Source organism: Podarcis cretensis (assembly GCF_951804945.1).
Source record: "Podarcis cretensis genome assembly, chromosome: 13".
Taxonomy (NCBI): Eukaryota; Metazoa; Chordata; class Lepidosauria; order Squamata; family Lacertidae; genus Podarcis; species Podarcis cretensis.
In genome coordinates this window covers 4,612,861-4,640,282 of record NC_137182.1, presented here as the reverse complement: position 1 = coordinate 4,640,282, position 27,422 = coordinate 4,612,861, and the positions used below count along the sequence as shown (strand labels likewise).

Here is a 27,422-nt window from a genome sequence, read left to right as displayed (position 1 = left end):
AAAACCCACACATTGCATATATTTCCTCTATACTGAATGGTAAGGTTATCAAGAGGCCGCGCTTTTCAATGCAACAATTTATTTCTCAAGATACGCAAACCAAGTTCCTGCTAATTTTTCAGTGTTCTAAGCTTGCTCCCAGGTTTTAAACCACAGCAGATCTAAGAGATAAAAAAATCACAGCAAAATTCAGCAAAATTCAATACAAATAGGGCCTCTGGGGGAAAAGTTAATTCAATTTAATCATTTTAATTTACACTGGATATGTAGAAGAGCATTTCTTTCAACCCTACAGGTTAACACATTCACAAAACAGAAGCATTGCTGTTAGAGGAACAGAAAACTTCTGAAGCACTCTGTTATCTGAAATAGAAATAAAAACAAGGCACTCTCCATTAACAGCTGTAATATTCCTGATTTTAGTATATGAAACAAGGCATGTTCACACTGAGAAGTTTCTAAGAAAAGGAGTAGCAGAACTGGCTTTGCATTTCGTTTCGTTTTTCACTCTTGAGATTTGTCAGTGACTATCCTGTATGAACAAACTGATCAACTTAAAAAAATAATTATCCATAGGTAACAAAGATGATGTCCCCCCCCCAAAAAAAATCTATGGAACTGAAACACAATGATCACAGGAAATTTAACTGTGGGAATATTTATTATGCCATGAGTTATCTATCATCACTGTCTCTGAGCCCCGGAAATTTGGACATCTCAGAAATTAACTGAATGGAGAAGGGATTCTGAGAAGTGTTTTGAACTAATTCTGTAGCACAAACTTTCAAAAATGTTTGCATTTTATTTGAATACTGAAAATATATTAACTAAAAAAATTCTTACAACTACAAAAGCATATTCTTTCTAATAAACTTTGTTTGCCTATTATAAAAAAAACCCTTCATATCCCATTTACTGCCAAATGAGAACTGTGGTTTGTGAGTCTCCAGAAAGAGAATGAAAGTGAAAAATTAAATTACTGTCAGAGGTTCTTATTACCTCTAGTGAGTTATATATTATGCACATGTGGCAAACACATTAGCATGCCTTTTAAATTCTCTTCTGATTGGGTGCATGAATTCAAAATCAAAATACGATTGCTTTACAGTTCAACAAGTAAAATTTACCTGCAATAAAAAGCTGTTTCCTCAGATATTTAATCATGCTATTCTGTTTGCCCATGAAGTCAATACTAAAAAAGCAGTAATTTTTAAAATATCTGAAGGAAAGCTGAAAATATAACTTATAATATAACTTTTCCTGTTGATACCATTACCAATCTTGAGAATAATAATGTTTCCCCCCAAAAGCACACCCAAATATAAAGATAAAATACCAGCCTTTTAAAAAGTGAGATAATAACTTGATATCTAGGTTGTCCAATGCATCTATTAGGCAGTTAATTTGGCATCTGTTTGCTTGTATAATTTAATTTCTATACAGTTTTTTTAAAAAATACAAAATTACTGTAGACCGTTAACAAAAAAAGATACTGGGGCATGAAATTGACATTCAAAATGTTTTCTTTTCTTCTTCTTTTTAGCAAAATGACCAATGAAATCTTAACTTAATACAGTGCATATAATCTTTTTTTTTGTAAAGAACTAAAATATTTAAATATTATTTATGTTACCAAACATGAGCAAAATTTTTTAATATCAAAGTGCTAAATTGTACTGCCTTAAAAGTCACTGCAAATAAAACAGTAAGATAAAGTTTACTTGTGGAAGGATGAATTTTATATACAGCTGGTTAATAGAAATGCGCACATATATGTGTGTGTGAACTACCCACACTCAACTGAATCAGTGTGAACGCACTATTTCGTTGATCTGTGTAACGCAGCTCCCAGGAGCTGGCAGTCATTGCAATAAATACAGGCGAAGTTTTACAATATATTATGCATGCAAATATTTATACAAATAAAGACACTATGCAACAAATAGGTTCATATTAATATAGCATCAACAGTATAAACATACAAAATAGGGAGTACATACACGGAATGTTTAAAATGCAGCCGACTAAACCCTTTCTAGCATTTACATTCAGACTATTTTTTACAAGACTTGTTCTTCTTCCAAACTGTCTTGTATCCTTACTAATCAATTTGCTAAATTCAGTTCTAAACTGTAACTATGCATGGTGCTGACCCTTTCGGTTGCTATGCATCGTGACTTACTTCATAAGAATGTGGCCTCATCACAAATTGCTCCTTCCTGCCTTTCCTCCCCCCCCCCCATATTGGCATGTTAGTAAGTCATGTTGCATGGATTCAAAGTTTGGGAAACTTAATCATGGAAGTTAGTGCATGTAAAAACTATGCCCCCCCCCACTCTTGCTATTTCCATTTACTTTTTATATTAAAATAAATTATAATTAACAAACAAGACTTTAAAAATTGCACTTGACCATGGGAGTTAACAGCCGTTGTCATTTTGCTATATCAGATCGATACGAAACATGAATCAACATTAGAAAAGAAAAGAGAGAATTTTTCATTTGTGCCAGGTTAATGTGCCCTTGGTACAGGAAGTATGCTAAAGGTATAAACTATAAAAGACATACTACCTGCATGAACAACTTGCCATTGTTACTGTTTTCAAACACTACTATTTTCAAACACACAGCATCTACAATTTTCTGCTCACCACTTAAGATGAGGTGCTATGCAATAGATTTTTTCCTGCTGGGGTAGCATCGTTCAAAAGTGCCATATTAGTGATTAAAAAACAAAAACTGCACTCAACGCTCCCTCTCTCCAGTTTCCTAGCTCCAGACCTGTAGATACATTTTAGGCAGCTTGCAAGGAAATTCATTAGGCGAAGTCCAATGCTCAGGGCTGGAATTGCTTTTTCCGCCGGTTAAATGAGAGCAGCATTGTTAGCATTAAGTTTTCAGTCTTTTTTTTGCCTGCTCTGGTAGACAGTTGCCCTTCACGAGGGTAATTTGAACCTCAGAATGGTAAGGTATCCAGAAACAGTTTGTCAATAATGGAAGGAGGCGGCACCAAATCTTCCAATTTCAGGTAAAAGATCCGCTGCAGTCCGAGGGTGCAGAGGGAGCGCAAGTCACCAAGGACCCCAAGCACTTTGGACTCCACAGGCTCAAAAAGTTGTCCTTTGCTTTGGCAGCTGAAGGCCAAGTGATCTTTAAAGCTGCTCATGATCTTGTTGCATAGCTCATGCACTTTCTTTGGTTCTTTTAAGCCATGTCGTTCTGCAAAGCAACAGGAGAGAACGCAAGTGAGCTCGCATGTTTTATGATCAATTTGTCAGCTCCTCTTATTTATACTAAAAGGCTGCTCATTACTAACCACATTACATAGTATCTACAGTACTGAGATGTGAATGTCAGGGTGAGGTGTGGCAGTTAGAGACATGCACTAGTTTGGTTTTAAAACACCACTAATGTCTTTAAAAAATGCCTTCTCCAGTTAAGAGACCAAAATGTTTATGCGGCCACAGGTGAAGAGAAAGGGATCTAGATGATGTATACATAATTTTAGTGCCATAGTTTCATTGGAGGATTTGATGGCAGAACTGTCACAGAAGGTGTTTTGGAGATCTCCCAGCTTCCCTACCAGTTGTGAATACTCTATAACTATGGCAACCATTATTTATTCAGTGAATTCAAGTGGAGATCAATATCCACTGTGAGCTCCATCAGTGCTAGGCCTGGAATTCCATCAGGAATTCAGACACTCTTCTAAGAAATGAAAAGCACCTCAACCAAGCTTTGCTATTTTGATTATCTTCTACTTTTTTGCAGCTTATTTACCTGTAAAAAGGGCTGGAGAGAAAGCAATCTCCAAGCCAGATATTTCAGGGCTGGGAAAAAAAGATTTTATTGCGTTGTGTAAAGTGCTATATTAGAAAACCCTGAATCTTAAGAAAAGCTTTCACTATGCTCCACCTTCCACCAAACTTGTGACAAACGGTAGGTGGTAACAGATATGGAAAACATAAGAAGGTCCTTCTAGGCCTTTATAAGGTTTTCTGGAGAAGCTTCCAGGAAGCCCATCAACTGGAGAGGTAGCCCTCCTTGACTGTTGCTTTCTCTCTCCTGCTAATTGGTACTTTGTACCATATTGCCTTGGAAGAGAAAGTTGCGCATCGAGGTCCCCCAGGCCACCCCAATAACTCACACTTCACACATCAATTTTTGTTTAAGGTTTTTGGCATGAATTTGGCCACAACTTTATTTAAATACACACACGTGAGTGGTTGCTTAGGCATTGGTTACGACTATCTGTCCTTGCCCAGTGAGGGAAACAATTTTTGAGGAGAAAATGAAGCTGGGCCTCAGCCCCTCACTTCTCACCCTCATGTTCCTGGTGGCTTGCACGGCCCAAGTCCGATGCCAGGGACAAGGACGAAAAGAATGGCAAGCCCTTGGATTCCTTTAACGGAATTCCCTTTCTGCACCACCATTGGAGGGGTAGGCACTTACCCCTCCACCAACCAATTTGAACCAATGCCTAACCGCAACCTTACAAGTTGTGACGGTTTGCTACGCAGTAGGCAAAAACCAAATGGCACCAGCCAATCAGCCAAATCGACAAAATTCCTACCAGGCCCCTGCCCCAAAAGCAGGCGACCCCATGACAGGCATAGCAAGGTCAGAGGACAACGAACCCCCCCTTTTTTCAGGGAGGGTGGGCGGGTGATCCGGTGCACGCAGCCCAAGAGAAGGCCCCAGGGTGCGAGCCCTGTATTGAAGACCTCTGACCCCCCACACACACTTTAGCAACATAACATTCTCCCCAGCAACACTCCTTGCCTAATCACGGCATGTGGCCAATTTGCCCAACAACAGTGGGGTGGCCTTTTTGGCCCCCACCGCAACATGTGCTCTCTATTATGGAGAACACGCTTTACCACATTTTCTTTTACAGGGACAGTAAGCCAGTGGCCCATGAGCAGTGGTGTAGCGTGGGTTGTCAGCACCCGGGGCAAGGCAAGTAATTTGCGCCCCCTAACCCGCACGCCTGGCATCCCCCCCTCCACAGTGGGCGGCGACCCGGCGGCTCGGATTGGATTCGCACAGCAGTGAGAGAGAGTGAGTGAGCCAGGTAGGGGCAGAGAGCTGCGAGTGCAAACGTGCCCCCCCAGATGTTGCGCCCGGTGCGGCCAGCCCCCCCTGCACCCCCACGCTACGCCACTGCCCATGAGGCTGGAGGTGACCTGCCAAGAAGTGCTTGTCTGAGAGAGAGACAGAGTTCTGAGAGGCTGCATGTCTGATGAAGTGTGTGTGCTGCATGTAAAGTGCATGTGCGCATCTGCAATGGCCACCCCCACTGCTGGCATGGAAGGGTGGCTGGCAGCCCATGTGGCCTAGCCCTCGGGCCAGAAAAGGACAGCCTCCCTTGCCCTGGGAGTCATTCCAGGTGGAAACTTCAATCCTGTTGCTTCTCCTGGACTCCTCTGCAGCTTTTCATACCACAGTAAAGGTAAAGGGACCCCTGACCATTAGGTCCAGTCGTGACCGACTCAGGGGTTGCGGCGCTCATCTCGCTTTATTGGCCGAGGGAGCCGGTGTACAGCTTCCGGGTCATGTGGCCAGCAGGACTAAGCCGCTTCTGGCGAACCAGAGCAGCGCATGGAAACGCTGTTTACCTTCCCACTGGAGTGGTACCTATTTATCTACTTGCACTTTGACATGCTTTCAAACTGCTAGGTTGGCAGGAGCTGGGACCAAGCAATGGGAGCTCACCCCGTTGCGGGGATTCGAACCACCGACCTTCTGACTGGCACGTCCTAGGCTCTGTGGTTTAACCCACAGCGCCACCCTCTTCATACCACAGTATTCTTCTGCAAATGGTTTTGGGAACCTGGGGGCTTTGCTTGTTCCTGGAGAGTAAGACTTAGAAGCTGGACCCTTGTTCTATATGAAGCCGCAGACAAAATCTCACTTAGAGATTTGGTCAGTGAAGGCATCAAGATTCTGATGCTAGGATTGCTTCCATGCACCCCCAAGGAGACAGTGGAAAGCATGGGTCTCTGCTTCATCTGTTGCAAGGGATACAGCAGGCTGAAGCTTTATCCATACAAGGTGGACCTGGTAGTGGGCTCATGGTCTGATTTGGGTTAGGAGTCTTGAACTAAAGAGTCTCCCCAAAAGAGGAGTGGCTCATCCACAAGCCATGCGCCACGGGAAATGGCCTCCCAGCGCCTGCTGGGCAATAAAACTCTTCTGCAGGGAGTGTTGCTGTGTTACGCATTTCTTGCCTGCTGCGCAATTCCAAATGAAAGCGGCAGGATTTGGCCCAAGATCAGTAGAGCTGAAATCCAGGACTTATTCCAATGTATCATTGATTTCACAGGGATTTAGGCAGACTAACTTTGATCAGGACTGAACACAAATTCTTAGCAAGAAGGCCCTTTCTCCAATGAAATATTTACTGCAGCCTATGATTTGCCCCTGACTGAACACAAAGAAGTATCAGTTAACGAATAAATAATGTCAGAAATGGGAAACTTACAGGACTGAGAACATGTAATGCAATTTTTCGGCAAGTGAAATATCACAGAGAAAATGATCTCATGGAAAACATAGCAGTAAGGGCTTTATGAACTGGAATAATTCACTATTGCAACTCTTGTCAGTCTAGCCTTTGCAAGCATTTAAGATTGACATGGGACGCGGGTGGCGCTGTGGGTTAAACCACAGAGCCTAGGACTTGCCGATCAGAAGGTCGGTGGTTCGAATCCCTGCGACGGGGTGAGCTCCTGTTGCTCGGTCTCTGCTCCTGCCCACCTAGCAGTTCGAAAGCATGTCAAAGTGCAAGTAGATAAATAGGTGGGAAGGTAAACGGCGTTTCTGTGCGCTGCTCTGCTTCGCCAGAAGCGGCTTAGTCATGCTGGCCACATGACCCGGAAGCTGTACGCCGGCTCCCTCAGCCAATAAAGTGAGATGAGCGCCGCAACCCCAGAGTCGGCCACAACTGGACCTAAAGGTCAGGGGTCCCTTTACCTTTTTAAGAATGACATATCTTTTTAGAATATTGTAAAAGTGGATGGGCACTTACTGAAACACCTTTTTGTCTCTAAAAAATATTTGCAGAGATTATTTTTTTTAACTCAAGAGATTTTTTAAAATTGAAAGTGCTCTTACCTGTCATCATACTTAGAGCTGATAAGCATGCTAAGGCTGGGATGTCAAGGTTGAGGCTCTGTAAATTTAAGGAAAAGTCTTTAATTGAGTCGAGCCACTCCCCAAATCCACGAAGGCACTGAAGTCTATGAAGCACAAGTCCATTGCAGAAAACAAATTTATCTTCAGCAGTGTCAGATCTTGAATGTAAAAAGACACACATTATGAACGTTGTTAAGAGTGGTATGTGCCATTGTTAACAGCACATCATTTGCACACTAGTACATGTTTACTTGGAAAGAAGTCGGAATAAAATGGATTGGCAAGACTAAATCTTTGGGGCAGGTCTACAAAAACAGCCGATCACATAGTAATCTCATTTCAGCTGAGTTGCAAATCCCTGAAAAAAACATGCAAGAACCCTTCTCCTGCGCGTCTAATTTTGCGTATGTAGGGAGAAGGGTTTGTTTGTGTTTTAATGGGAGTTCTTCAGTCATGCTTGCAGTAAATGTCTATGGGACACTTCTATCATGTTTGCACTGAACTTTCCTTTACCCACCTCTGCACAATCAAAGCAACCTTTACAAAGTTATGCCAAGAAAAAAAACACACACGCAGAGAAGGGATCAAGAATTCCAATTATCCTGGGGAATCTTTTCTTGACTCATAATTTACTTGGCACACGAATTAAGCCCTTGACCAAGTAAACAAGTCTGACTGACACATGTCAGCCGAGAGATCCTGCCTATCCCAAGGACAGAGCTCAACTTGCACAGCTATTATAGTTTTAGAAACAACAGAGTTAATGACGTCACAGTTATATTTTAAAATATTAATAAGTCATGACTTCTTGACAAAATGAACCTCAGATTTACCTGATGGACATTCTCAATACAAAGAGCTCCAAAAACGCTGATTCTATGAGTAGAGTTTGATCTTCCTTTGGGAGGTCTGTAAATCCTGGGATTTTTTCTGCCCAGACCCTGGATACGTCAATGGAGGCAGTGAGAAGATTATAGAATTGTTGCACATGTTCTGCATCTGTACCTGTAGAAGTCTGCTCAGTGGAACAGTACTAGAATGAAAATTATTTTTGAAAAGAGAAAAGGGGAAATACGTTTTTGAGAAATATCACAGTATTCTTCTTAACCTCTTTTCTGCCAAGCAAAAGCAGATTTTATACAAATTGTCAGGTGTGCTTTGTTTTTATATGTGTAGCTCTGAATGCTTATTCTACACAGACACAGTAAATATGACAATTCATAAGCACCTCAACTCCTAAACCATGCCTCTGGGCTTCCTGACTCTTACATGAGAGTTGTATCAATCAAAAGCATCTTTTAATCAGCCCGCTTTGCTGCCATTACAGTCTCTCTGAAACTAAAATGGTTATAAGAGCTGGCGTGGACTTTATGTATTATTTACTTATATATTTGTACCTCGCCCTTTAGCCGAAAAGGCTCCTGGAGCAGTTGCGGCAGTTCCTGCCCTCCTGCTCACAATCTAAGAAGATACAGCGTGTAAGGAAAAGGGAGTGGGAGGGAGAAGGGGAAAGCAAACTCCAGTTCTTAAAAGTAGAGATTTGGAAAGGCAAGGGAGATCTGGGTTTAACACCCCTGCTTGCCCATAAAGCGTACTGGGTGACTCTGGGCTATTGGCTCAAACTAATCTACCCCACAGAATGACTGGTAGTATAGTACTCCAAAAAACTAATCTAGAACATGATTTTTTCCATCAAACACTTGACAGGGCTGGCCCCAAGACATTTTGGCACCTGAGATAAACCACAGAATGGCACTCTCCTCACCCGGGAAGAAAAGGGGAGTGAAGATCTTCATCAAGAACAGGGGTGGGTGGGTTTGGCCTCCAAGGAGCACACTGCAGCTGCTGTGGCACTGTAGTGGGTGATCTGGTCTTTGGAGACCAGATCTGCCGCCCCTGTGGATCCTGCGATCTGAGGTAGTCGCCTCACCTTGCCTCATGGGCAGGCGGGCCCTGCATTCGCATCGCTCAGAAGGGCCATCAGACATGCTCTTTTATAACAATGTGAAAGTGATGTTTGAGCAAGTGCGTACTAATGCTAAAATGTTGAGGTGGAAATGCACATTGTGCGTTACCTGGGTTTTGCTTTGCCTAAAACCCCATCTCAAGTTCTCTTCTCTAAATTTGTAGGATCAATTACTTTGTGGGTTGTGGGAAAGTTTTCCTGATCCCAACTGCAGCAGCCAGTGCCAAGGGGAGATAGGAGTCCAGGAACGTCAAGGAAAGCCGCAGGAAGGCCACCCCGACTTAGAAGAATGATGTCACCATTCCCCACAGCCCATTTCCTTCAATTACTTGCAGATCAGTTCCCATCACCTTCCACTATCTCCCAATTCTGCCTTTTAAAAGCATGTTCTGCTTCAGCTACAGGATATACAACTGTGAGGCCAAGCTATACTGCGTACCAACAGAGTTGCCAGAGAAGTTAATCTAAAGTGAAATTCAGGGGGAAATCTGGAGGATTCCACTCAGGTGAAACTTTTGTACGAATGTCAAGGGAAGTTAAAAGAAAACTGGAATGACCTGAAACATTTTTGAAGCGCAGGGCTGCACAACTAATTACTGCCCTATTTAGGGGCAAAGGCCCGCTTCAAATTTCTGCTTGACAATATATTTTTGTCTGAAAGCTTAAAAAACAACTTTTCACAAATAGTATTTCCTGACAAACATGTTAGCATTCCCATTAAAGGTAAAGGTAAAGGTACCCCTGCCCATACGGGCCAGTCTTGACAGACTCTGGGGTTGTGCGCCCATCTCACTTAAGAGGCCAGGGGCCAGCGCTGTCCGGAGACACTTCCGGGTCACGTGGCCAGCGTGACATCGCTGCTCTGGCGAGCCAGAGCCGCACACGGAAACGCCGTTTACCTTCCCGCTGGTAAGCGGTCCCTATTTATCTACTTGCACCCGGAGGTGCTTTCGAACTGCTAGGTTGGCAGGCGCTGGGACCGAGCAGCGGGAGCGCACCCCGCCGCAGGGATTCGAACCGCCGACCTTTCGATCGGCAAGTCCTAGGCGCTGAGGCTTTAACCCACAGCGCCACCTGCGTCTCCTTAGCATTCCCATTACATTGCTGTAATTTGAATAAAGTTGTGGCCAAAATTATGCCAAAAACCTTAAACAAAAATTAAGTGTCAATTGTGTTTTTCTTTGGGGGGTGTCTTGGGGACCTCGACACGCAAATAATATTTCTTGACAAACATGTCAGCATTCCCATTTGATAGATCTACAAACAGGGGCTTGAACACTTAATCAGAGATGGGGAGCCTGAAGCCCTCCAGAAATCACTGGACTACAACTCCCACAATCCCTGACCAATGACCACCATGGCTGGTGCTGATGGGAGCTGGAGTTCTGCTGGACAAGCTGGTTAAGTGGCCTTCATGTTTACATTCCCCCTCCATTTTAGGACTCCACGGTTAAGCAGGGAATATATAAACGACCTGTAAGTTTGCATGCCAGGATGACAGCTGGATATGTATTGTAATTAGCGAGTGTAAAAAAATTAAGTGGCTGGGGAGGGGGGTGCTACAAAAGAAACGTACTGAAATGTATGTATCCTCTTGTGTCTCCAAGAGGGTTGCCGGGGTCTCCCCCAACCATGATGCCTTTTTTTTATTTAAAAAAAAAAACTTGCTGGCTATATTTGTTACTAGATGTTGTGCCTCTTTGTACTGAATTTTACTAGCCTGTGACCATAATAAATTGTTTGCCTATATATATATATATATATATATATATATATATATATATTCTAAGCAGATAAAAGTGATACTTGTTATCAGCACAGCTTCTTTGCAGGTTGAACTTGAAACCTAAAGGCATATGCGCAGTGGCAGAGATTAGTGCTGCTGTTACTCTCTTTCCGCATCCTTCCCAGGACCCATAGCTCCTCTTTGCCTTTCTGCTGCAATTTGCAGAACCTCAGTCCCTGCCCCCTACAGCAGATGGGGGGTGTGGGGGGGGAAGAGGGTGACTAATGAGATCTGGGAAGCAAGGGGATGGGTGGCAAGAACTCAAATGCATTAATGGTAAAAGGTGTGATCTCTGGTTTGCAAGTTGCAACCTGGCAGCCCTGCTAATATCTTTTGTCCTCCCTAACCAGTAAAAATAGTGCCACGAGAAAAAAAGAAGCACAACTGAATTCTTGTGAACTAAAGGCAATTTAATGTGGAAACACAGCAAAGTTGTTGTTTTTTGTTTTTAGTCTCCCTAAAGAGTATTACCAGCCAAGAGGCTTAACAGTGCAGATCCCCAAAGATTCTGGGGGTTCAGAGGCCCATCCAGCTCCTGCTGTCTACCATCGTGTAAGCCTTTAGGCTGAATGCACCAACCACTCCAGTAAACGGCAGGTGGTGCTCGGAAACTTTAGTGGAGATTGTGTATTGATTGAGAGTATTTCTGGTGTAGAAATGTGTTGCAGAAATTTTATTAATCATATATAAAAGGAAGGGGAGTTAAAAGGTTGCCAACTGTTTATCAGAGAGAGAGAGAAACTGATAAAAATAAAAAAACCCCACAAATGTGGCCCAAGGTAGCATATTGTCTGTTAAGTATGTCACCAATGTAAACATCAGAAATGTAAACATCAGAAAGGTAAATGTAGAACTTCTGAATTTAGTTCCTACTAAATTGGGAGGGTTGTGGCTGTCTCATCGGCCACATTACTAATGAAACTTTAAGCTGTCTATGTTTGCTTGATTTGATATCCTTAATAATCCAAAAGTATATTTTAAGTTTGTTGTTTTAAAAGGAAGGAAGGAATTCACTCCCAAAAGGCTGAGTTATGTTAATCATATTTTGTGGTCCTTAGTCACAAGCCTTCCCTCCAGTTCCAGTTCAGTGCAATGCAGTTTGCTGCGCACTGTCCTGTGACTGTTGCGGTAAAGGGCAGTATAAAAATACCTAACTAAACAAACCTCCAGCTGGGACTCACTTTTGGTTTTCAAGCCTGACTGGGGGGGTATATATTGCCCAGGGGGCATTTGCAGGATAGAATGAGCAAGTTGAGAAGGAGCTCAGTCTTTCCCTCCTGCCAGTGGTCCCCTGCAAATGCTGTCATTTTGACTCTAGTGTTATGAACACAAGGTTTGAAACCCTGGGTTTAGCGCTAGGCAAACACTCCTTGTTAATTTATCATCTCCCAAAGTCACTGCATGGGCAGAATTCTCACTGAACTCAACAAGAGTTTTGTCTGAATAAAAAAATGGTTTAAGGATAGATTCTCGTCGCCTTGACACAGCTCATGTCTGAAATGGAGTTGGAACAGTGTAAAAACAGGTGGGAGACCCGAATGAGGCCTGACGCCCTTGAAAGGGTTTCCTCCTAGTGACTGCTTTTTGAAAGCCAGTTTCTAAATATACTGTTGCTATGGGTTGGGTAAGCTAATACCAGCCCTAAAACATTTGCAGCAAGTCAAAATAAATTCAAGCATAACAGTATAGCATCTAAGGATCATCAATTCAAGTTATCTAGGATGACTCTGGCTCAAAATACTGGCTGGTCATGAAACTACTGTTATGTGTCCACATTGATTCTGCAAAGTATTTAATAAAGATGAACCAGCCCTACGTAAGGCATGTGGAAAAACTGGGCAAACATATTTAGCCAAAAGTTAAGACTAATCAATAGTTAATATTAAATGAATTTTATTTAACAAAATTTTGCTAAGCTGTGCTGACTGCTCCAAGTTTATGTACCCAGGTAAATCTAAAATGCTGAGCAGCAACACGATTTGGAACAAAATATTGCCAATTAAAACATAATCAGCATGTTTACACACGCTTCTCAACCAGAGGTGCATTCTGCAATAGGACTCATGAAATCCAACTGAAATCTTAAGTGCTCACTCTCAAACTACTTCTGTGTAAATAGATGCTCCACCAAAAAAATCTCATGCATTAGAACTACACAAAAGCAGCGGATACGAACCATCGTGAGTAAAATACAAAAATATTTTATTCTCCAATCTCCAAAAGTTACTTGGAAGTAGGCCCCGCTGATTAAGTTAATTGGGAAACATGTTTAGGTTCTGGGTCCCAATCTCCACCCCCAAGGCAGCTTTAACTATTATTTGTGTACATTATTTACATAAGCAACTTTAATGCTCCAGATTGCAAACCATCCCAAATGAAACACACCAAATGAAAGCATAAAATTATGATAATATTTATGACTAGGGATTTGTCAAGTGGTGGGCTATCTTTTCATTTTGAGGTGATGGCTTTTCACTTCAGAAACAAAAGCACATTCCTGAGGTCAGAGTCTCGCTTTCACTTAAGATACAGGAAGCCCACAACTTACACAGGGGTTAAATTCTGGGCATGGTGCCTAAAGCCAAAATCACATATAGTCAAAACAGATTGGATGTGGGTGCGATTGCTAAAGTCTTTTCACCTGGGTGCCACTCGCCCCCTTTCTAATTCTTTTATTTTTATTAATTACTTTTTTAAAAAATTGGCCAAGCGCATAAAGCTGAATGCGCACAAGTTAAATGTGTCTAAGTTGCGGGCTTACTGTATATGGAAATTTTGAAATGGTGGAAGATTGGGCTCACAAGTGCTGGCTGATGTACATGAGAAACCATGGAAAAATTCCAGTCTTTCTTACTCCTTGGTTCTAACCACAGTTACTTATTGGATTTAAGGGAACTTACTTCCAAGTAAAGATGCAAATGACTGGACTGAAAGACACTTATGATTCACAAATCATTTAAATTTCATGGGGTTCCTTTTGTTACTTTCTACTCTCTATATTACAGAATCCTGCATGAAGCCCTGACCAATTTCAGGAATAAAATGAAACCATTCTGCAGCATTGCTGCAACTACAGACAACTTCTGGCAAAATGCTATACAGTCACAAAGCACCCACTACTGCGGCGAGAAACCACCCACTTGTTCTACCTGCATCCGGTATTTACCGGTATTTCATACATTAAACCACAACCGTTGGTAAAGAATCCTATGTATCAGCTGGCCAAATATATTTGCTAAAAGCCATTGGTCATCAAAAAGGCTAATTCTATATAGAAAAGCACAAAACCTACTCTGGAATAATCAAGCTCTCTGGGTGCGGAATCGGATAACGCTTGCACAAGAGCACTCATCATACTGACTGGAGAAGAAGGTGGCGAGGGCTGAGGAAGCTCTGGCTGCAAAGGGCTCTTTGGTTTGGAAGGCAGTCGGCCTCTTCTCCCTTTCAAACTGTCAGTACGGACAACTGATCAAGGAGGAGAGAAAACAAAAAGCCATCAGTCTTCGGAGGCAAATTCCAACAAGATACACGTGAACATTACACGGTCAGCTTTTTGCCTAATTAATACGAGGGAAATCAAAACAGACAAGAAAGCTGTCTATCGATCTCCCTTCCTTAAACATGCAGTTTTCAGTTCACAGCAGTTACACAAATGGATATTATGTAAAACAACAACAACAACACTTATTGTACCAATAGTCAGTATTCACTAGAGCACCAGCCTGTCTATTCTGTAACATTTATAGGGGGCGGAGATTACAGGCATTTTATGATTCTTGCATGATTTAAATTTGTACATGCTTGATTGTCATGCGTTAACCACAGCACTGCTAAAAACGAATACCTTTGCATTTGCAATTAGCCGTAAAGATACAAGAGATAGGCATATATAAAAATGAAATATAATATTGGCAAATACATCTTGTAACTGACTGAAAACATGAACTAGATGGCAATTCACTTCTCTTGAAGTATTTATCTCAGTCTGTATTAATGATTTTAGATAAAACAAGACTGTCAACAATTAAACAGTTTTACAGAGTTATTTTTGATACGTCTACTTAGAAGTCAGTCCCATTGATTTCAATGAGACTTACTCCCAGTTAAGTGTGCACAGGGCTGCAGCCACACACCTCCTGAGTAAATGCCACTGAACCCAATTGGGCTTACTTCTGAGAAGACAGAGTGCTGCATATTAAGCTTCTTTATTTTACTCCTTTCCCCCAAGGAGTACATGATTCTCCTCCATTTTATCCTCACAGCAACCCTGAAAGGTAGGCTGTGGCGAGAGATTGTGACTGGCTAAGATTGTGACTGGCCACTCGAGCCAGTGGCTCTGACAAATTATTTGCTTTTCAACTGATTGAATAATACACATAAAATTCAACCCTCAGTATAATTATTTTAGATACCGATGGGAGTTAAAAATAGCTTCCACACATAAGTGGAGGAAAGCCAAATATTAAATTGCTATTTCCTTTAGTGGGAACACATGAAAGGGCTTTTTCTGTGGTGGTGCCCCGTCTGTGGAACTCTCTGCCCCAAGGGGTTCGGTTATTCTGCCTCTTTATTTGTCATTCTGCTGACAACTGGTAACTTTTTTTAAAAAAGCTTTTGATTCTGTGGATATATTGCCTGTCAGCAACTGTGTCAGTGGCCTTAAAGTTAGCCATGACTAACTTTTAAGTCAGTCTACTGATTTCACTGGGTCTTCTTGGAGTATGACTTAAGCACCCTTTGTGCTTCTGCTGCCGTTTTTTAGTTTTGCTCATTTGTATTTTGTTGTTGCATTTAAGTCATAAGGTGCTCTCAGCAATTCCTTCGTGTGGGGGATGTAGTTTATTTTCTAATCAACAAAACAAATAACATATTTTCTTGGAAATGTCCTTTTACAGGAAAACACCAAAACTAAACATAGCATTTTAAAAAAAACAAAACCCAAATCACATTGATTAAAATGTGACCTCACCATTTCAAATTAGCCCCAACATCAATCTATTAAAACTTCTACTGATAAATCTCTATATTTAATGGATAAAAAGGCTTGCAGCCCTGAAACACTATTATCAATTATGATAGCAAAAAGGATATTATCTGCTTGTTTCATGTCTATAAAATACCTAATAATTTTGAGAAAAGGAAAGTGGCAGTATTTACATGAATTTGATGAGGGTGGAATGCAATAAGCCCCATTCAGCATAGCAGGGCTTTTTTCTAACTAGGCTATGTATAGGAGTGGGCTATTCAAATAGAGGGAGACAAGACTCAATGAAACAAGCACTATGTAAAACAGCAAGGAGAGCAGACTAAATAATTGGTGTGGAAAACCTTCCTTTTCAAAGTTCTACTTTCCTGCTCCCATATCTAAAGAACCTCTGAAGAATCCATGTTATTTGGAATAAGAGCCCCAAAACATCTGTTGTAAAGTCATTGTTACGCAATGTGTAAGAAAAGGACATTCACTGTTATTTCTAAAAATCACAATTCCTTTAGGGTCCCTCCTTTTGCACTCAAACCGTTTTGTAGTCTGATGTGTAGGCTAATAATAGCAAACTCTTACCTTCTTTTACCATGCCGACACTGAGACACTTCTGAAATCGGCAGTATTGACATCTGTTTCGACGGCGCTTATCCACTGGGCAATTTTTATTAGCCAGGCAAACATATTTTGCATTTTTCTGAACTGTCCTCTAGGAAGATACAATGCAAGAAAGAGTGAGCTGGGACCTGACAAGTTGCATTTTAATTACAGTGTGAAAAGTGACAGTGCAATTCACATAATTAAATAAAATTAATTTCCTAACACACTAGCCTCCAGGAAAAACAATTTTATTAGTGTTAGCTACTGACAATGAAAATCGACGGTGGTTCAGAAGCTGGGCTCAGGAGACAGCCAACTCCTAAATGATAAAATCATATCTGAAATTACCAGGTCATCGCATCATACCTTTGGGGAATGTATTATCTGGGCTTTTAATATTCCTCTGAGAACAATTTTTACTTGGTTCATTCCCCTGATTATTACTGACCTTATTAAAATAGAATCAAAATTACCTGAATTATCTCTCTTGCTATCAAGATAACTGGTTTAGATTTATCTCACTACTTCAATTATTAGATATCAAAATAACTGGTTTAATTCATCATTGCCATAAACAAAGAATATATAAAACACAAAGAGAAGCAAATGTACAATATATAAATCTGTAAGTTAAATTATACAAGTATTACCATGGGCTCACAACAAAATTTTAAAAATAGGGGGCATGAATCAACCAAAGTTAGGTACTTTTCAGTCAAATTTATTTGAATGGAAGCATTAAGCTGAAGTCCTTTTCTCATATATATATATATGGGTTTTTTTAAGGAGTTAACTGTCTATGGTTAAATAATGTTTGCATGGAATTATTTTACTATTTTTTCATTCTTTTGTTTCTTGCCTGCCCTTCACTCTAAGATCCCAGGATGGGTTGCAGCATTGAAATACAATATAAAAAAAAAAAAATTAAGCAACTTTCAGCCATAAATGCAAGGTGGGTCATAAAAAACACACAAACCTCAAGTATTAAGATTAAACTTGGGTTTTGTTAAATGTGAGGAAAACAGATACTGTAATGTATTCAGACATCTAAAGTAAAATGAAAGGGGTTTTTATTTCCTTCTAATAATATTACTTATTACTTTAACCAAGAGCTGAAAAACAGTGAAGGCTGCAATCCTGTCTGGAAGGCAAGCCCCACTAGATGTGATAGTACTGACGTCTGAATAAACATATAAAGGATTGCTATGTGCTTGTCTTTATATAACAGCATATTTTTAAAACTTAGTAGGTGACTTTGCTATACTATAACTTGCACATTATATACTGGGTGTGGGAAATTCTTGCTATAAAGGAACCAAGTTTCAACTGTCTAAGGGAAGATTTCTGTGGTTTATTGCAGGCCAAAATTAGGGCTTTAACAGCAAAAGCCTGATAAATATGCTGCAAATATATTATCACTAAGTAGTGACCATAATATAAAACATGTTTCCAACAAAGGCAATAGGAAAGCAATTGATCCCTTCAGTTGATACAGGCTCTAGGAAGCAGTGGCGTAGCGTGGGTTGTCAGCACCCGGGGCAAGGCAAGTAATTTGCGCCCCCTAACCTGTGGATTTGCGCCCCCTAACCCTAACCCCCAGATGTTGCACCCGGTGTGGCCGGCCCCCCCTGCACCCCCCACGCTACACCACTGCTAGGAAGTTTGGAGCTCAAGGCATGGCCAGTTTCTTTGGGCATGTCCTATTGAAATGAGCAGAAGATGACACCCTCCTCTTCCTCTCAATGGACATGCAGAAGAGAACTCTCTGGCCACATGTGTCCCTTGACCCCAAGGAAAAACAGGGCAGGCTGACGTTTCAGTATCAAGAGCTAAAGCAACCTTAAAGGTAAAAGGTAAAGGTACCCCTGCCCGTACGGGCCAGTCTTGACAGACTCTGGGGTTGTGCGCCCATCTCACTTAAGAGGCCAGGGGCCAGCGCTGTCCGGAGACACTTCCGGGTCACGTGGCCAGCGTGACATCGCTGCTCTGGTGAGCCAGAGCCGCACACGGAAACGCCGTTTACCTTCCCGCTGGTAAGCGGTCCCTATTTATCTACTTGCACCCGGCGGTGCTTTCGAACTGCTAGGTTGGCAGGCGCTGGGACCGAGCAGCGGGAGCGCACCCCGCCGCAGGGATTCGAACCGCCGACCTTTCGATCGGCAAGCCCTAGGCGCTGAGGCTTTAACCCACAGCGCCACCTTAGACATCCTCAAATACACAACATAGTCTGAAAAACAAGTCAACCAACATATTTATGGAAACATGATATGTGAAACAACTGTGTATAGCACACACAACTTGTTTCATATATATCACATTCATTTAACGTTTCAAGAGCACATCTCTTCTCTGTCCTATTAGAAAATACAGGTCTGTGTTTTGACCCTTAAACTGAGCCTGAGAGAGGTGAAGTGTTCTCAGCCTAAGGCCACTTGGCTTAGTGAATTTGAAGAGAAAACTCTTAGATGTATTTGCCTGTTTCCCTACACTGAGGTACAATCCTTTACCCGTTAACCTCACATGCTGAACATCATTTGCAGAACAAGTCAAACAACATACTTTATTATGCACGAAACAAAGGTGGTGTATAATAAAATATATAAAATGTATATAATAAAAATACAGATATATATTTGTATAATGCATTTATGCGAGAGAGTGTATTTTCAATATATATCTGAAATATATATTTCAGATATATTGTCTTAGAAATCACCTGGGACTTAATTTCAAGTCAAGAATAGGATTGCACAGTGAAGGTATTAGGTGTATTTTCTGTGGTTGGCCAGTCTGCCCCATAGGTCACTTTCAGCAGGGCGCTGGTGTTAACCTTTAGAGCCCTGAGCAGTTTGGGAACTGAGCACCGTAAGGACTGCCTAATTCCACGTGTTGTTTCTCCGTCATGCTCCAACTACCACCTGAGGCCTTGCTTCAGATCTCTCTGCACTGGGAGGAAAGACTGGTGTCAGTGAGCTTTCTCTGCTGTTGTGTCCACACTGCTGGGTGAGATTCGGCGGTCCTGCCATTATACCACTTTAGGTGGTTGGTGAAAAGGCCCCTGGCTTTATAATTAAATTATTTGCCGGCTTAGTTTTGTATTTATTCAATGGCTGTTTTGGAATCATCAAATGCGCTTTTAGTTTTCTGATATTTTGATTCTGTGGTTGACTTTAATTTGGGGATTATTTGAATCTTACTTTCATATTGTTCCATTACTGATTTGTTAGCTATCTTGCATTTTCCCAGAAAAATCAGGTAGGGCAATTTTAAAAAAATAAATAAATGAACAATGTGAAAGCTTCAGAGCAGACACAATATTCAGCGAAAACTGGTTGCAACCAAGGCCCATGGAAAGCAACCAAACTTGTTCCATTGAAATGTACAGCTTTTAATCCACATCCACTTAGAGATACCATTGTTTTCAATGGGGCCTCCTCACGAATAAGGCTGCAATCCTAAACACTTAAATCCTTAAACCCTCCTTAACACAACGGGACTTACTTTTACCTAAACACATACACACAGATCCTGCTCTCCAAACACAATGTGTTCTCAGGAAATTGCTAGGCGAATATCTGCATAACGAGTCATGACTTCGAATGCATTCCTGACCACAGAATTTTGACTCCAAAATGAGGAAAAGACCTGGGAAACCCCTCTAAATCCTTGCAAGGAGGGGGGGGGGAGTTTTCTTAGTTGTCAAATCTCTCCCCCTCCTACAACCAGGGTTTCTGGAGAAATGGGTGCCGCAACCCAGAAAAACACAAAAAGGAGACTTGTTTAAGGCTGCTTATCTGTTTACAGCACCACACACAGGTCTGACTCTTCGAATATCAGAATCTGCATTATGTATAATGAGGTTTGGGTACTAAATCCTCGTGCTCAGATAAGTGAATTTTTGCACAACGAGCATTGGGATAGCAGGCCCTGTGTGTACTGGATTACACTGCTACTGGCTGAAGGGGAGCGGAGAGCGGAGGGCTCACATTGCGTTTCTTACCTTGAAGAAGCCTTTGCAGCCCTCGCATGTCCGGACGCCATAGTGCTGGCAGGCAGCATTGTCCCCACACACGGCGCAAGTGCCCTCCCCTGACGAAGAGCTTCTGCTGGGTGGGGAGGGAAGACCACTGCTGCTACCGCTGCTCTCCCCCAGAAGACTGGAAGCGGCTGCATTGAGACCCAGCGGCGAGAAGGCTAAGGCGGCTGCTCTCTTGGACAACGGGAGCCCGTATGGGTGGTTTTCCATGGCGGCTTGGCCAGCGGGGGGTCTATCCGATCCCATGGGCAGGCTCAGGGCAGTGGCGTCGTAGCACATGTGGGCGCCGGCAGGTGGCGTGTGGGGCGGTGAATGCTTGAAGTGGAAGAGTGGGAAGCGGCCAGGCCCCGTTTTCATCGGGGCAGCGCTCATCAGGTGGCCAGGGGCCATGCAGGTCTGTGCTGGCGGAAGAGGGGGCGGCGGCGGCTCGTCCCAGGGGGCCTGGTGTGGGGGGAACCCGGGGGTGGTGGGCGTGGAAGGCGGGGACTGCTTGAAGTACATGGGGGTGTTCACAGCCATGCCTTCATCAGCAGAGGGAGGCAAGGAAGGGTGGTAGCCATGCATCCGACTGTCTTCCATCTTGACAAGGGGCCTCTGGCTTGCAGAAGAGGAAGGCGAAGAGGACTGCATTTGGTATAAGCAGGAGGGCTTGAGCTCATAATTCCCAGCATAGCCCTCCATAAAAGTGCTGAAGCTGGGCAGAGAGGTGGTGGCAGTGGCACTGATCTCAGCCCCGCTCATCTCCATGGTCAGCTTGGTGTAGTCCGGGTTCATGATCTCGGGGTTGTACTCCGAGCCATAGGTGAAGGTCTGAGCTGCATAACTTGAGCCAGGGGGCGAAGGGCTGTACTGGGCCTGCACGCAGGGCATATCTGCAAGGGCAAAGAGGAAAGGGTCCATTAGCAATGGCTGAACTCCCAAGTTTTCTCATCAGTACTTGTTCCTTGTGTTACTTTATTGCAAGTCCAACTAAAACACATTTTCTGCCTTGGAGAGGCTTCGAAATGTGATAAAATGAAACAAATTTTCTACTTGGAAAATACTTCTGTGCGGGGTGGGGGTGGGGGGGCGGGGGCACACAAAAAAGAGACATGCATATGACTAGTGTGCTATCTCTCAGTTCAGTTTCAGGCAATGAAAGATACACAAGTCCAATGGGACTTACTCCAAAGTAACTGGATATAGCATTGCAGCCTGAAAGGTTTTCCACATAAGGAGTTCCTCACATTTGTGGCAGCCCCTCGAATGAATGTGGGAATTGCACATCCCATAATGTGCAAAAGTTAACACTGGCTTTCAGGCAGCTGGATCAAGTGAGCAGAGTTACTCAGCGTTTTCCAATGATATAACGACAGAATTCAGCTCCCCAACCCCTTGACTGTTTAAATTTCAGTTATTTTTAATATATCAATCAAGAAGCAAAATAAGAACTAATAGGCTCTGAACAATTAGGTCCTAATACCCAAGCTGGGAGGGGGCAGGGGAGAAATCAAAATATCAAGACATTACAAAAAGAGAGAAAAATGAAAATGTTTGTCAGTGGTATAGAAAGGAAGAACATATACCAGAGATAAATGGTTATTGCTGTTGGATCTGCATATTGATATTTTTATAATTTGAAGCTTGTTATTGTGAAGGTAAATCAAACGAGCTTTAACACCAGCAACAATGCTATGATAGCACTGTAAATGCCCATATAAGAATCTGAATAAAATATAATAAATATACCATTTTATTTTCTGTTATTTTCATTGATACTTTAATGAAACTGTGAAAAAGATTAAACACATGCAATAAAACATTAAATCATCAAGTTTTAGTATCAGTTTTTGAGGACTAAAAGAGACCTTTTGGTAAAAGAGAAGAACATACTGTATGTTGCATATTTATTATGCATAACAGGAGATTTAGGCTTCTTGTTTATTTCAAAATAAATGTAAAGGAACCAAACAAATCCACAATTCTCATAATGGCCTCCCCCATTTAAATAGCAGCTCCTCTTTCTTAATTTGTAAAACAACTTCTTGCTTTCATTTCAATTTTTCCATAAAAATCCATAAATAAATTTACAGTGTAAGTAGTTGGAATCCTACAAAACATACCAGGCTCTGCTTAGCTTTGCAAATGTTCTGGCAGTTTTACTGTTGCCCCACTATAAGGAAAGTTGCCCTATAAACAGTTATTTAAGATTTAACATTCATGTTTATAGTAAAATATGTTTTGCAGATTTTAACTACTGGGATTTGCAAAGAAAGAGAACTCAGGCTGCAACCCTAAACACTTACTAAGGGAGGAAGCGCCACTGCAAAAAAAGAGAGGCTTACTTCCAATAAAAGATGCAGCCAGGAGCGTTTTACCTTCTTTCTGACTGAAAACTACTCCAAAGACAACTCTCGACTTTAAATTGTGTGCTGCGCATCTAATTTTTCCATACCGTATATATTAGAGGAGGCGCAGAGACCTCTCTCCAAGTTTTCGTTCCTTTCTTTTGGAAAACGCCCTCTTTCACCTCCAGACCAAGACGAGAAGCCCTGGCCTGAGCAGCACCCATTCCTGGGGCAGGAAAGCCCCCTTCGCCCCGCGGCCCCCGATCCGGGAGAGAGGCGCTTTCCCCAAGAAAGCAAAGGTCGCCGCTTGACACTTGGGCGCGCCGAGGAGCCGCGCTGGCAAGGGGAAGCGGGCTCCGCGGAGGCCCCGGCCGGGTGGGCGCCGTTACCTGGACGGTGACTTGCTGGCCGAATGGTGCGGACAGCGGGCTGGGCGTCGGGGGCGTCGGGCGGGGGCGGCGCTGGCTGGTCGGCGTCGGGCTGGCGGGGGCTCCCCGGAGAGGGCTCTTCCGACCTGGACTCTGCAAGACGGAGACAAGGGAGTGGGCGGGGGCAGCGGGCAGGATCCCGGGGTCTGGGGAGAGGCGGGCGCCCGCCGTCCAGGCAAGTCCGGGGAGCCCTCGAGGCGGACGTCCAGTCCGCAGCACCGGCCACCCCCCTCTCTACCCGATGCGCTTTTATTCACGACAAATGCCAGCTCGAAACCTGCCCCAAGGCTCCCCTGATCTTGCAGCCCACCCGACCCAATTTCTGGCCCCGGGTGTCGGAAAGTCCAGGGTCCAAGTGCGCCCCGGCCCGCCCTTCGAGGGCAGTCGGGACAGGGGCTTCCCCCGACGCCTGGCTCTCCCGCGCCAGGGGCCAAAGCAAAGCGCCCCCGGAGCGCCACCTCCCTTTGCTCCCCTTCGTCTCCTCGAGGGGGGCATCGTGCCCTCGGGGATGCCCATGCGCGGGCACTAAGCGGCCTCCCTACTGTCCCCGGAGAAGGTCCATTCTGCCCCAACAACCCCGTCGAGGGGGCGGAGGGCTCTCTTCCCCAGAAGAGCCTCGCTTGGCTCCCCTTTCCCCAACTTTCAACCAAGTTCAAACTGAGCTCCGCGCAGCCGGGCACACAGCTCTTCCTGCTCGCCCCCGGAGGAGTCACATCGGGCTCCCCTGAACAGCCCCCGGCAGCCTTGGGGTGGGAGCAGCCGGGCCGGCCCGATCCCAGAACCAAAAGCTCCCCCCGACCCATGGGCACCAGAGACGCCTTAGGGGAGCCCCCCAGCTCCTTGGCTCAAGGCTGCCCACCCATCAGCTGAGGATCAGGGCTGGAGGGGCCGGCTGGGCTGCCCCGGCTCGACGTCTCCAAGTCCCGCGCCCCCTGGAGACTCTCGTCTCTCAAGCCCGCGGCGCCCCTACTTTCCTCCCAAGGACGCGAAGTACCGGCGTCCCCCAAGCATCCTGGACCATCGTGCCCCCAGCCCGCCCCCCCCCCGGGTTCCTAAGTGGGCAGGGGACGGGCTGGCACCCTTGGCAAGCTAAACAGGCGAGGGGGCTGCCAGCCCCCTTCCCTCTTTCCCGGTTAGCCAGAGGGATGGCCAGGGAGAAGGATGGGCCGGCAAGGAGAAAGCAAACTTCGCAAGGAGGAAGCGAAGAAAGCCCCGGGAGTTTGCTGAGCCCCCGCCCTCCCACCCCATTACTGCCCGACGGGGCCTCCAAGGACTTGAACACGGCAGGAGAACCAGGAGTCGCTCCGCCAGGAGCGCTGAATCCAAGTGGCAACCCTTTTGAAAAGCGAAGCGACTCCAGTCCCACCTGTGGAAAGCCTTCCTCCGGAGTCCCCGATGGGGGGCTGCCGGCGAGTCCTCTGCCTGGACACTCCTCCAAAAAACCCGCCGTCAAGTTAGACACCGTCCATTAGAAAAGCCCCTTCTTCGCCCGGCCTCCGCCTCCTGCCCCCAGCAGCGTCCAGCCCGCCTCGCCCCGCTCTTCCCCCAAGGGGTTGGGCATCGCCCCCGCCTCCGCCCCGGGGCAAGTCCGCCTCGCCCCCCGAGAGCCCGGGTCGACGCCTGCCGCTGGCCTCGGGCAAGCCGGGAAAGGCACCCGGCGCGCGGCTGGCGGGGCGCTCGGCCGCAGCGCGGGACCCGCCCAACAACCTGCTTCCGATGGAGCGTCTCGAGCAAGGGGCACGTGCAGGATGCCTGGTCCCGAGCAGCCGGCCACCGAGGGCGGGATGAAAGAGGCTCTCTCCGCTTCACTTCAGAAGCTGGCCTGCTTCCCCCCCAGCGCAGAGCCCCCGCCAAACCGGCCGGGTGCCGAGGCGGGACCCGCCGAGCCGAGCCGAGAAGGGAGCGACCCGCTTGCTCGCCGGCCGAAAAGTGCCGCCGCGCCCCGCGCCCCGCGCCGCCGCCTCCTCCTCCTCGGCCCCCGCCAGGCATCTCCGCTGCCCCAGACCAGGACAGGTCGCCGCCCGGCCGACCCCCCCCCCCCGCGCGCCATCCCCATGACAACGCCAAGCAGCCGGCGGCGGGAGCAGCGGGCGCAAGCCGGAGCCGCCGCCGCCGCTTTCCCGGGCGCCCGGCGGAGCGAGAAGCGAAGCCCCCAAACTTTGCGCAAGTGCCCGGGCTGGCCGGGGCGCCTCGCCTGCCTCGCCTGCCTCGCCTACGTACTGGGGCGCTGTGGCGGTTCCGTCTTTACATGCAGTTTGTCCCGCGCCTGGTTCCCCGAGAAGCGGCAGCAGGTGGGCGCTGGAGCGGTGAGGCGCGGCGGGCGGGCAGGGAGCCGGCGGCTCGGGCCAAGCGGCAGTCCGGGGGGGATGCGCCGCCCCGAGGCCAGCCGGCGGAGCGAGGCGCCTCGGGCTCGGAAAGGCCGCCCGGGCGAGCCGCTTCTCCCAGCCCGTCCGCGTCGGTCGGCGGCGAAGGCGGCTCCGGCGGCTCGGGCTCGGGCTCCGCAGCGCGCGCGCCACCTCTCCCTCTCGCCGCTCTCCCTGCGCGCCGCGCGTCATTTATGCGAGAGGAGCCCTAGCGGCCTCTTCATACAGCGGCTGGAATGCGAGACGTCAATCGTGACGCCATGGGAGCCTGACGCGCCTGACCCCCGCCCCCCGCCCCCCCCTCCGCGCGGCGTGGGGACGCGCACACACGTGTGCGGGCGACCCGGCTCTCGGGCCGGAGGAGCCGCCGGGAGGAGAGAGGCGGGCCGAGAAGGGGCGCGCGGCTGGGGGCCAAGCCGGAGCCGGAGCCGTCTTCGCGGGGCAACGGCGCTCAGGGGGTCCGAGGACGTGGAAAACAGCGGCTGGCTGGAAGTGCCAGAACGAGATCAGCTCCTGTATGTACACACAGAGACGCACCCTCGAGATCTGTGGATCCTAAATATTATACATATAGAATTTTTAATATGGTGTGTATGTTTGTGTCATATTTGAGAGGGCCACACCGTACTCAAAGGAATTGCATTGCAATTCAAATATGTGTGCGCGCCTTGTGGTTGTGGGGTGGGGCTTACCTAAGTCCCCCAATATTTTATACCCCCTGACGTGTGTATACTTTGCACGGGGGGAAGCGCTCATTATTGCACTTCCAAGTGTAACAACAATAATACATTTTATTGTTTGTACCTGCCCATCTGACATCAACAAAATATTAAAAACACCATAAGGCTGCCTTCTTCTAAAAGTTGTGTAGGCATTTAGCTCTTTGACATCTGACGGGAGGGTGTTGCACAGGGAGGGGGGGCCACTACCGAGAAGGCCCTCTGCCTGGTGCCCTGTAGCTTCCCTTCTGGCATGGAGGGGACCGCATGGAGAGGCCCTGGAGCTGGACCTCAGTGTCCGGGCTGAATGACGGGGGCGCGGGGGTCTAGATATAGATAGTGGCAGTGCAAGAACGAGCTCGAAGGAGCCCCCTTAATTGCTGGGCGACCTTCCGGGCTCCAGCAATATTCACTGGGGCCCCTTTAGCCGCCCCATCATTTTTGCTGCCCCGTCCAGCTGATGGACAGAGCGGTTCTTCTTTCTTTGCTTCTGCTCAGGCCAACGTGGCCCGGTCCCGGTGACGGGAACGCGGAGAGGGAGGCGCGGACTTGTACGCGAAGCGAGCGAGACGGCCGAGAGCATCCCGACTGCCCGGCCAGGTGAAAGGACTCCGCCCGGAGAAGACTGGCTCCGCTGCTGCCCTGTTGCTGCGGAGGAGCAGGAAACCTGGCGGAATCCCGGAAGAGACTCGAGTCTGGCACACGCGTCCGCACGCGCCGCCTTCCTTTCCCAGGAAAGTATTCCTGCAGGTTGCGGGAGAGAGTGTGGACCCGAGGCGAGGAAGGCGAGAGGCGCTGCAAAAACCCCTTTGCGCGCGAGAATACTTGGTTTGCGAGACTCCCCCCCCCCCGCCCCCCGGCCATTGTTTAGGCGGGTTAAGTCTCGCTGCTCGAACGTGTGAATGGGGATTGTCCCCCCGGCCACCTTGCACAGGACCAGGTTGCGCGCATCTGCCCGGGCACTTCCGTGCGCACCTGTTTCTCCGGCCGGGGGCAGCTCCGTCGCGCGGCGCAGCGCAGAGGCGGAATGGGACCTGGCCAGCGCGCAGCCCCCCCCGGCCCCCCCCCCGTCCACCGAG

The 27,422-nt window shown here is 46.2% G+C and overlaps 1 protein-coding gene and 1 long non-coding RNA gene across 5 annotated transcripts; both read right to left on the bottom strand.

Annotated features, from left to right (window-relative positions):
* Positions 1-62: 62 nt before the first annotated feature.
* Positions 63-25,638, bottom strand: NR4A3 (nuclear receptor subfamily 4 group A member 3; the record flags this gene model as incomplete). Of its 4 annotated transcripts, none has more annotated exons than XM_079949589.1 (8): positions 63-3,219; positions 7,117-7,295; positions 7,971-8,170; positions 14,182-14,354; positions 16,450-16,579; positions 20,471-21,378; positions 23,223-23,354; positions 25,482-25,638. In XM_079949589.1, 6 exons carry the CDS (start codon positions 21,374-21,376, stop codon positions 2,957-2,959), a joined length of 1,851 nt encoding a protein of 616 aa, XP_079805715.1. In that variant the 3' UTR covers positions 63-2,956. The 4 variants fall into 4 exon arrangements, with proteins under 4 accessions (XP_079805715.1, XP_079805716.1, XP_079805714.1 ...); XM_079949591.1 differs by having other exon boundaries at positions 3,081-3,219; positions 7,117-7,174; XM_079949590.1 differs by lacking the exon at positions 23,223-23,354.
* Positions 17,781-18,839, bottom strand: LOC307201779. The gene is made up of 3 exons (XR_013832756.1): positions 18,669-18,839; positions 18,122-18,309; positions 17,781-17,968 (listed from the first exon to the last, which is right to left on the bottom strand). It is a non-coding gene; the product is annotated as an uncharacterized lncRNA (long non-coding RNA).
* Positions 25,639-27,422: the final 1,784 nt, after the last annotated feature.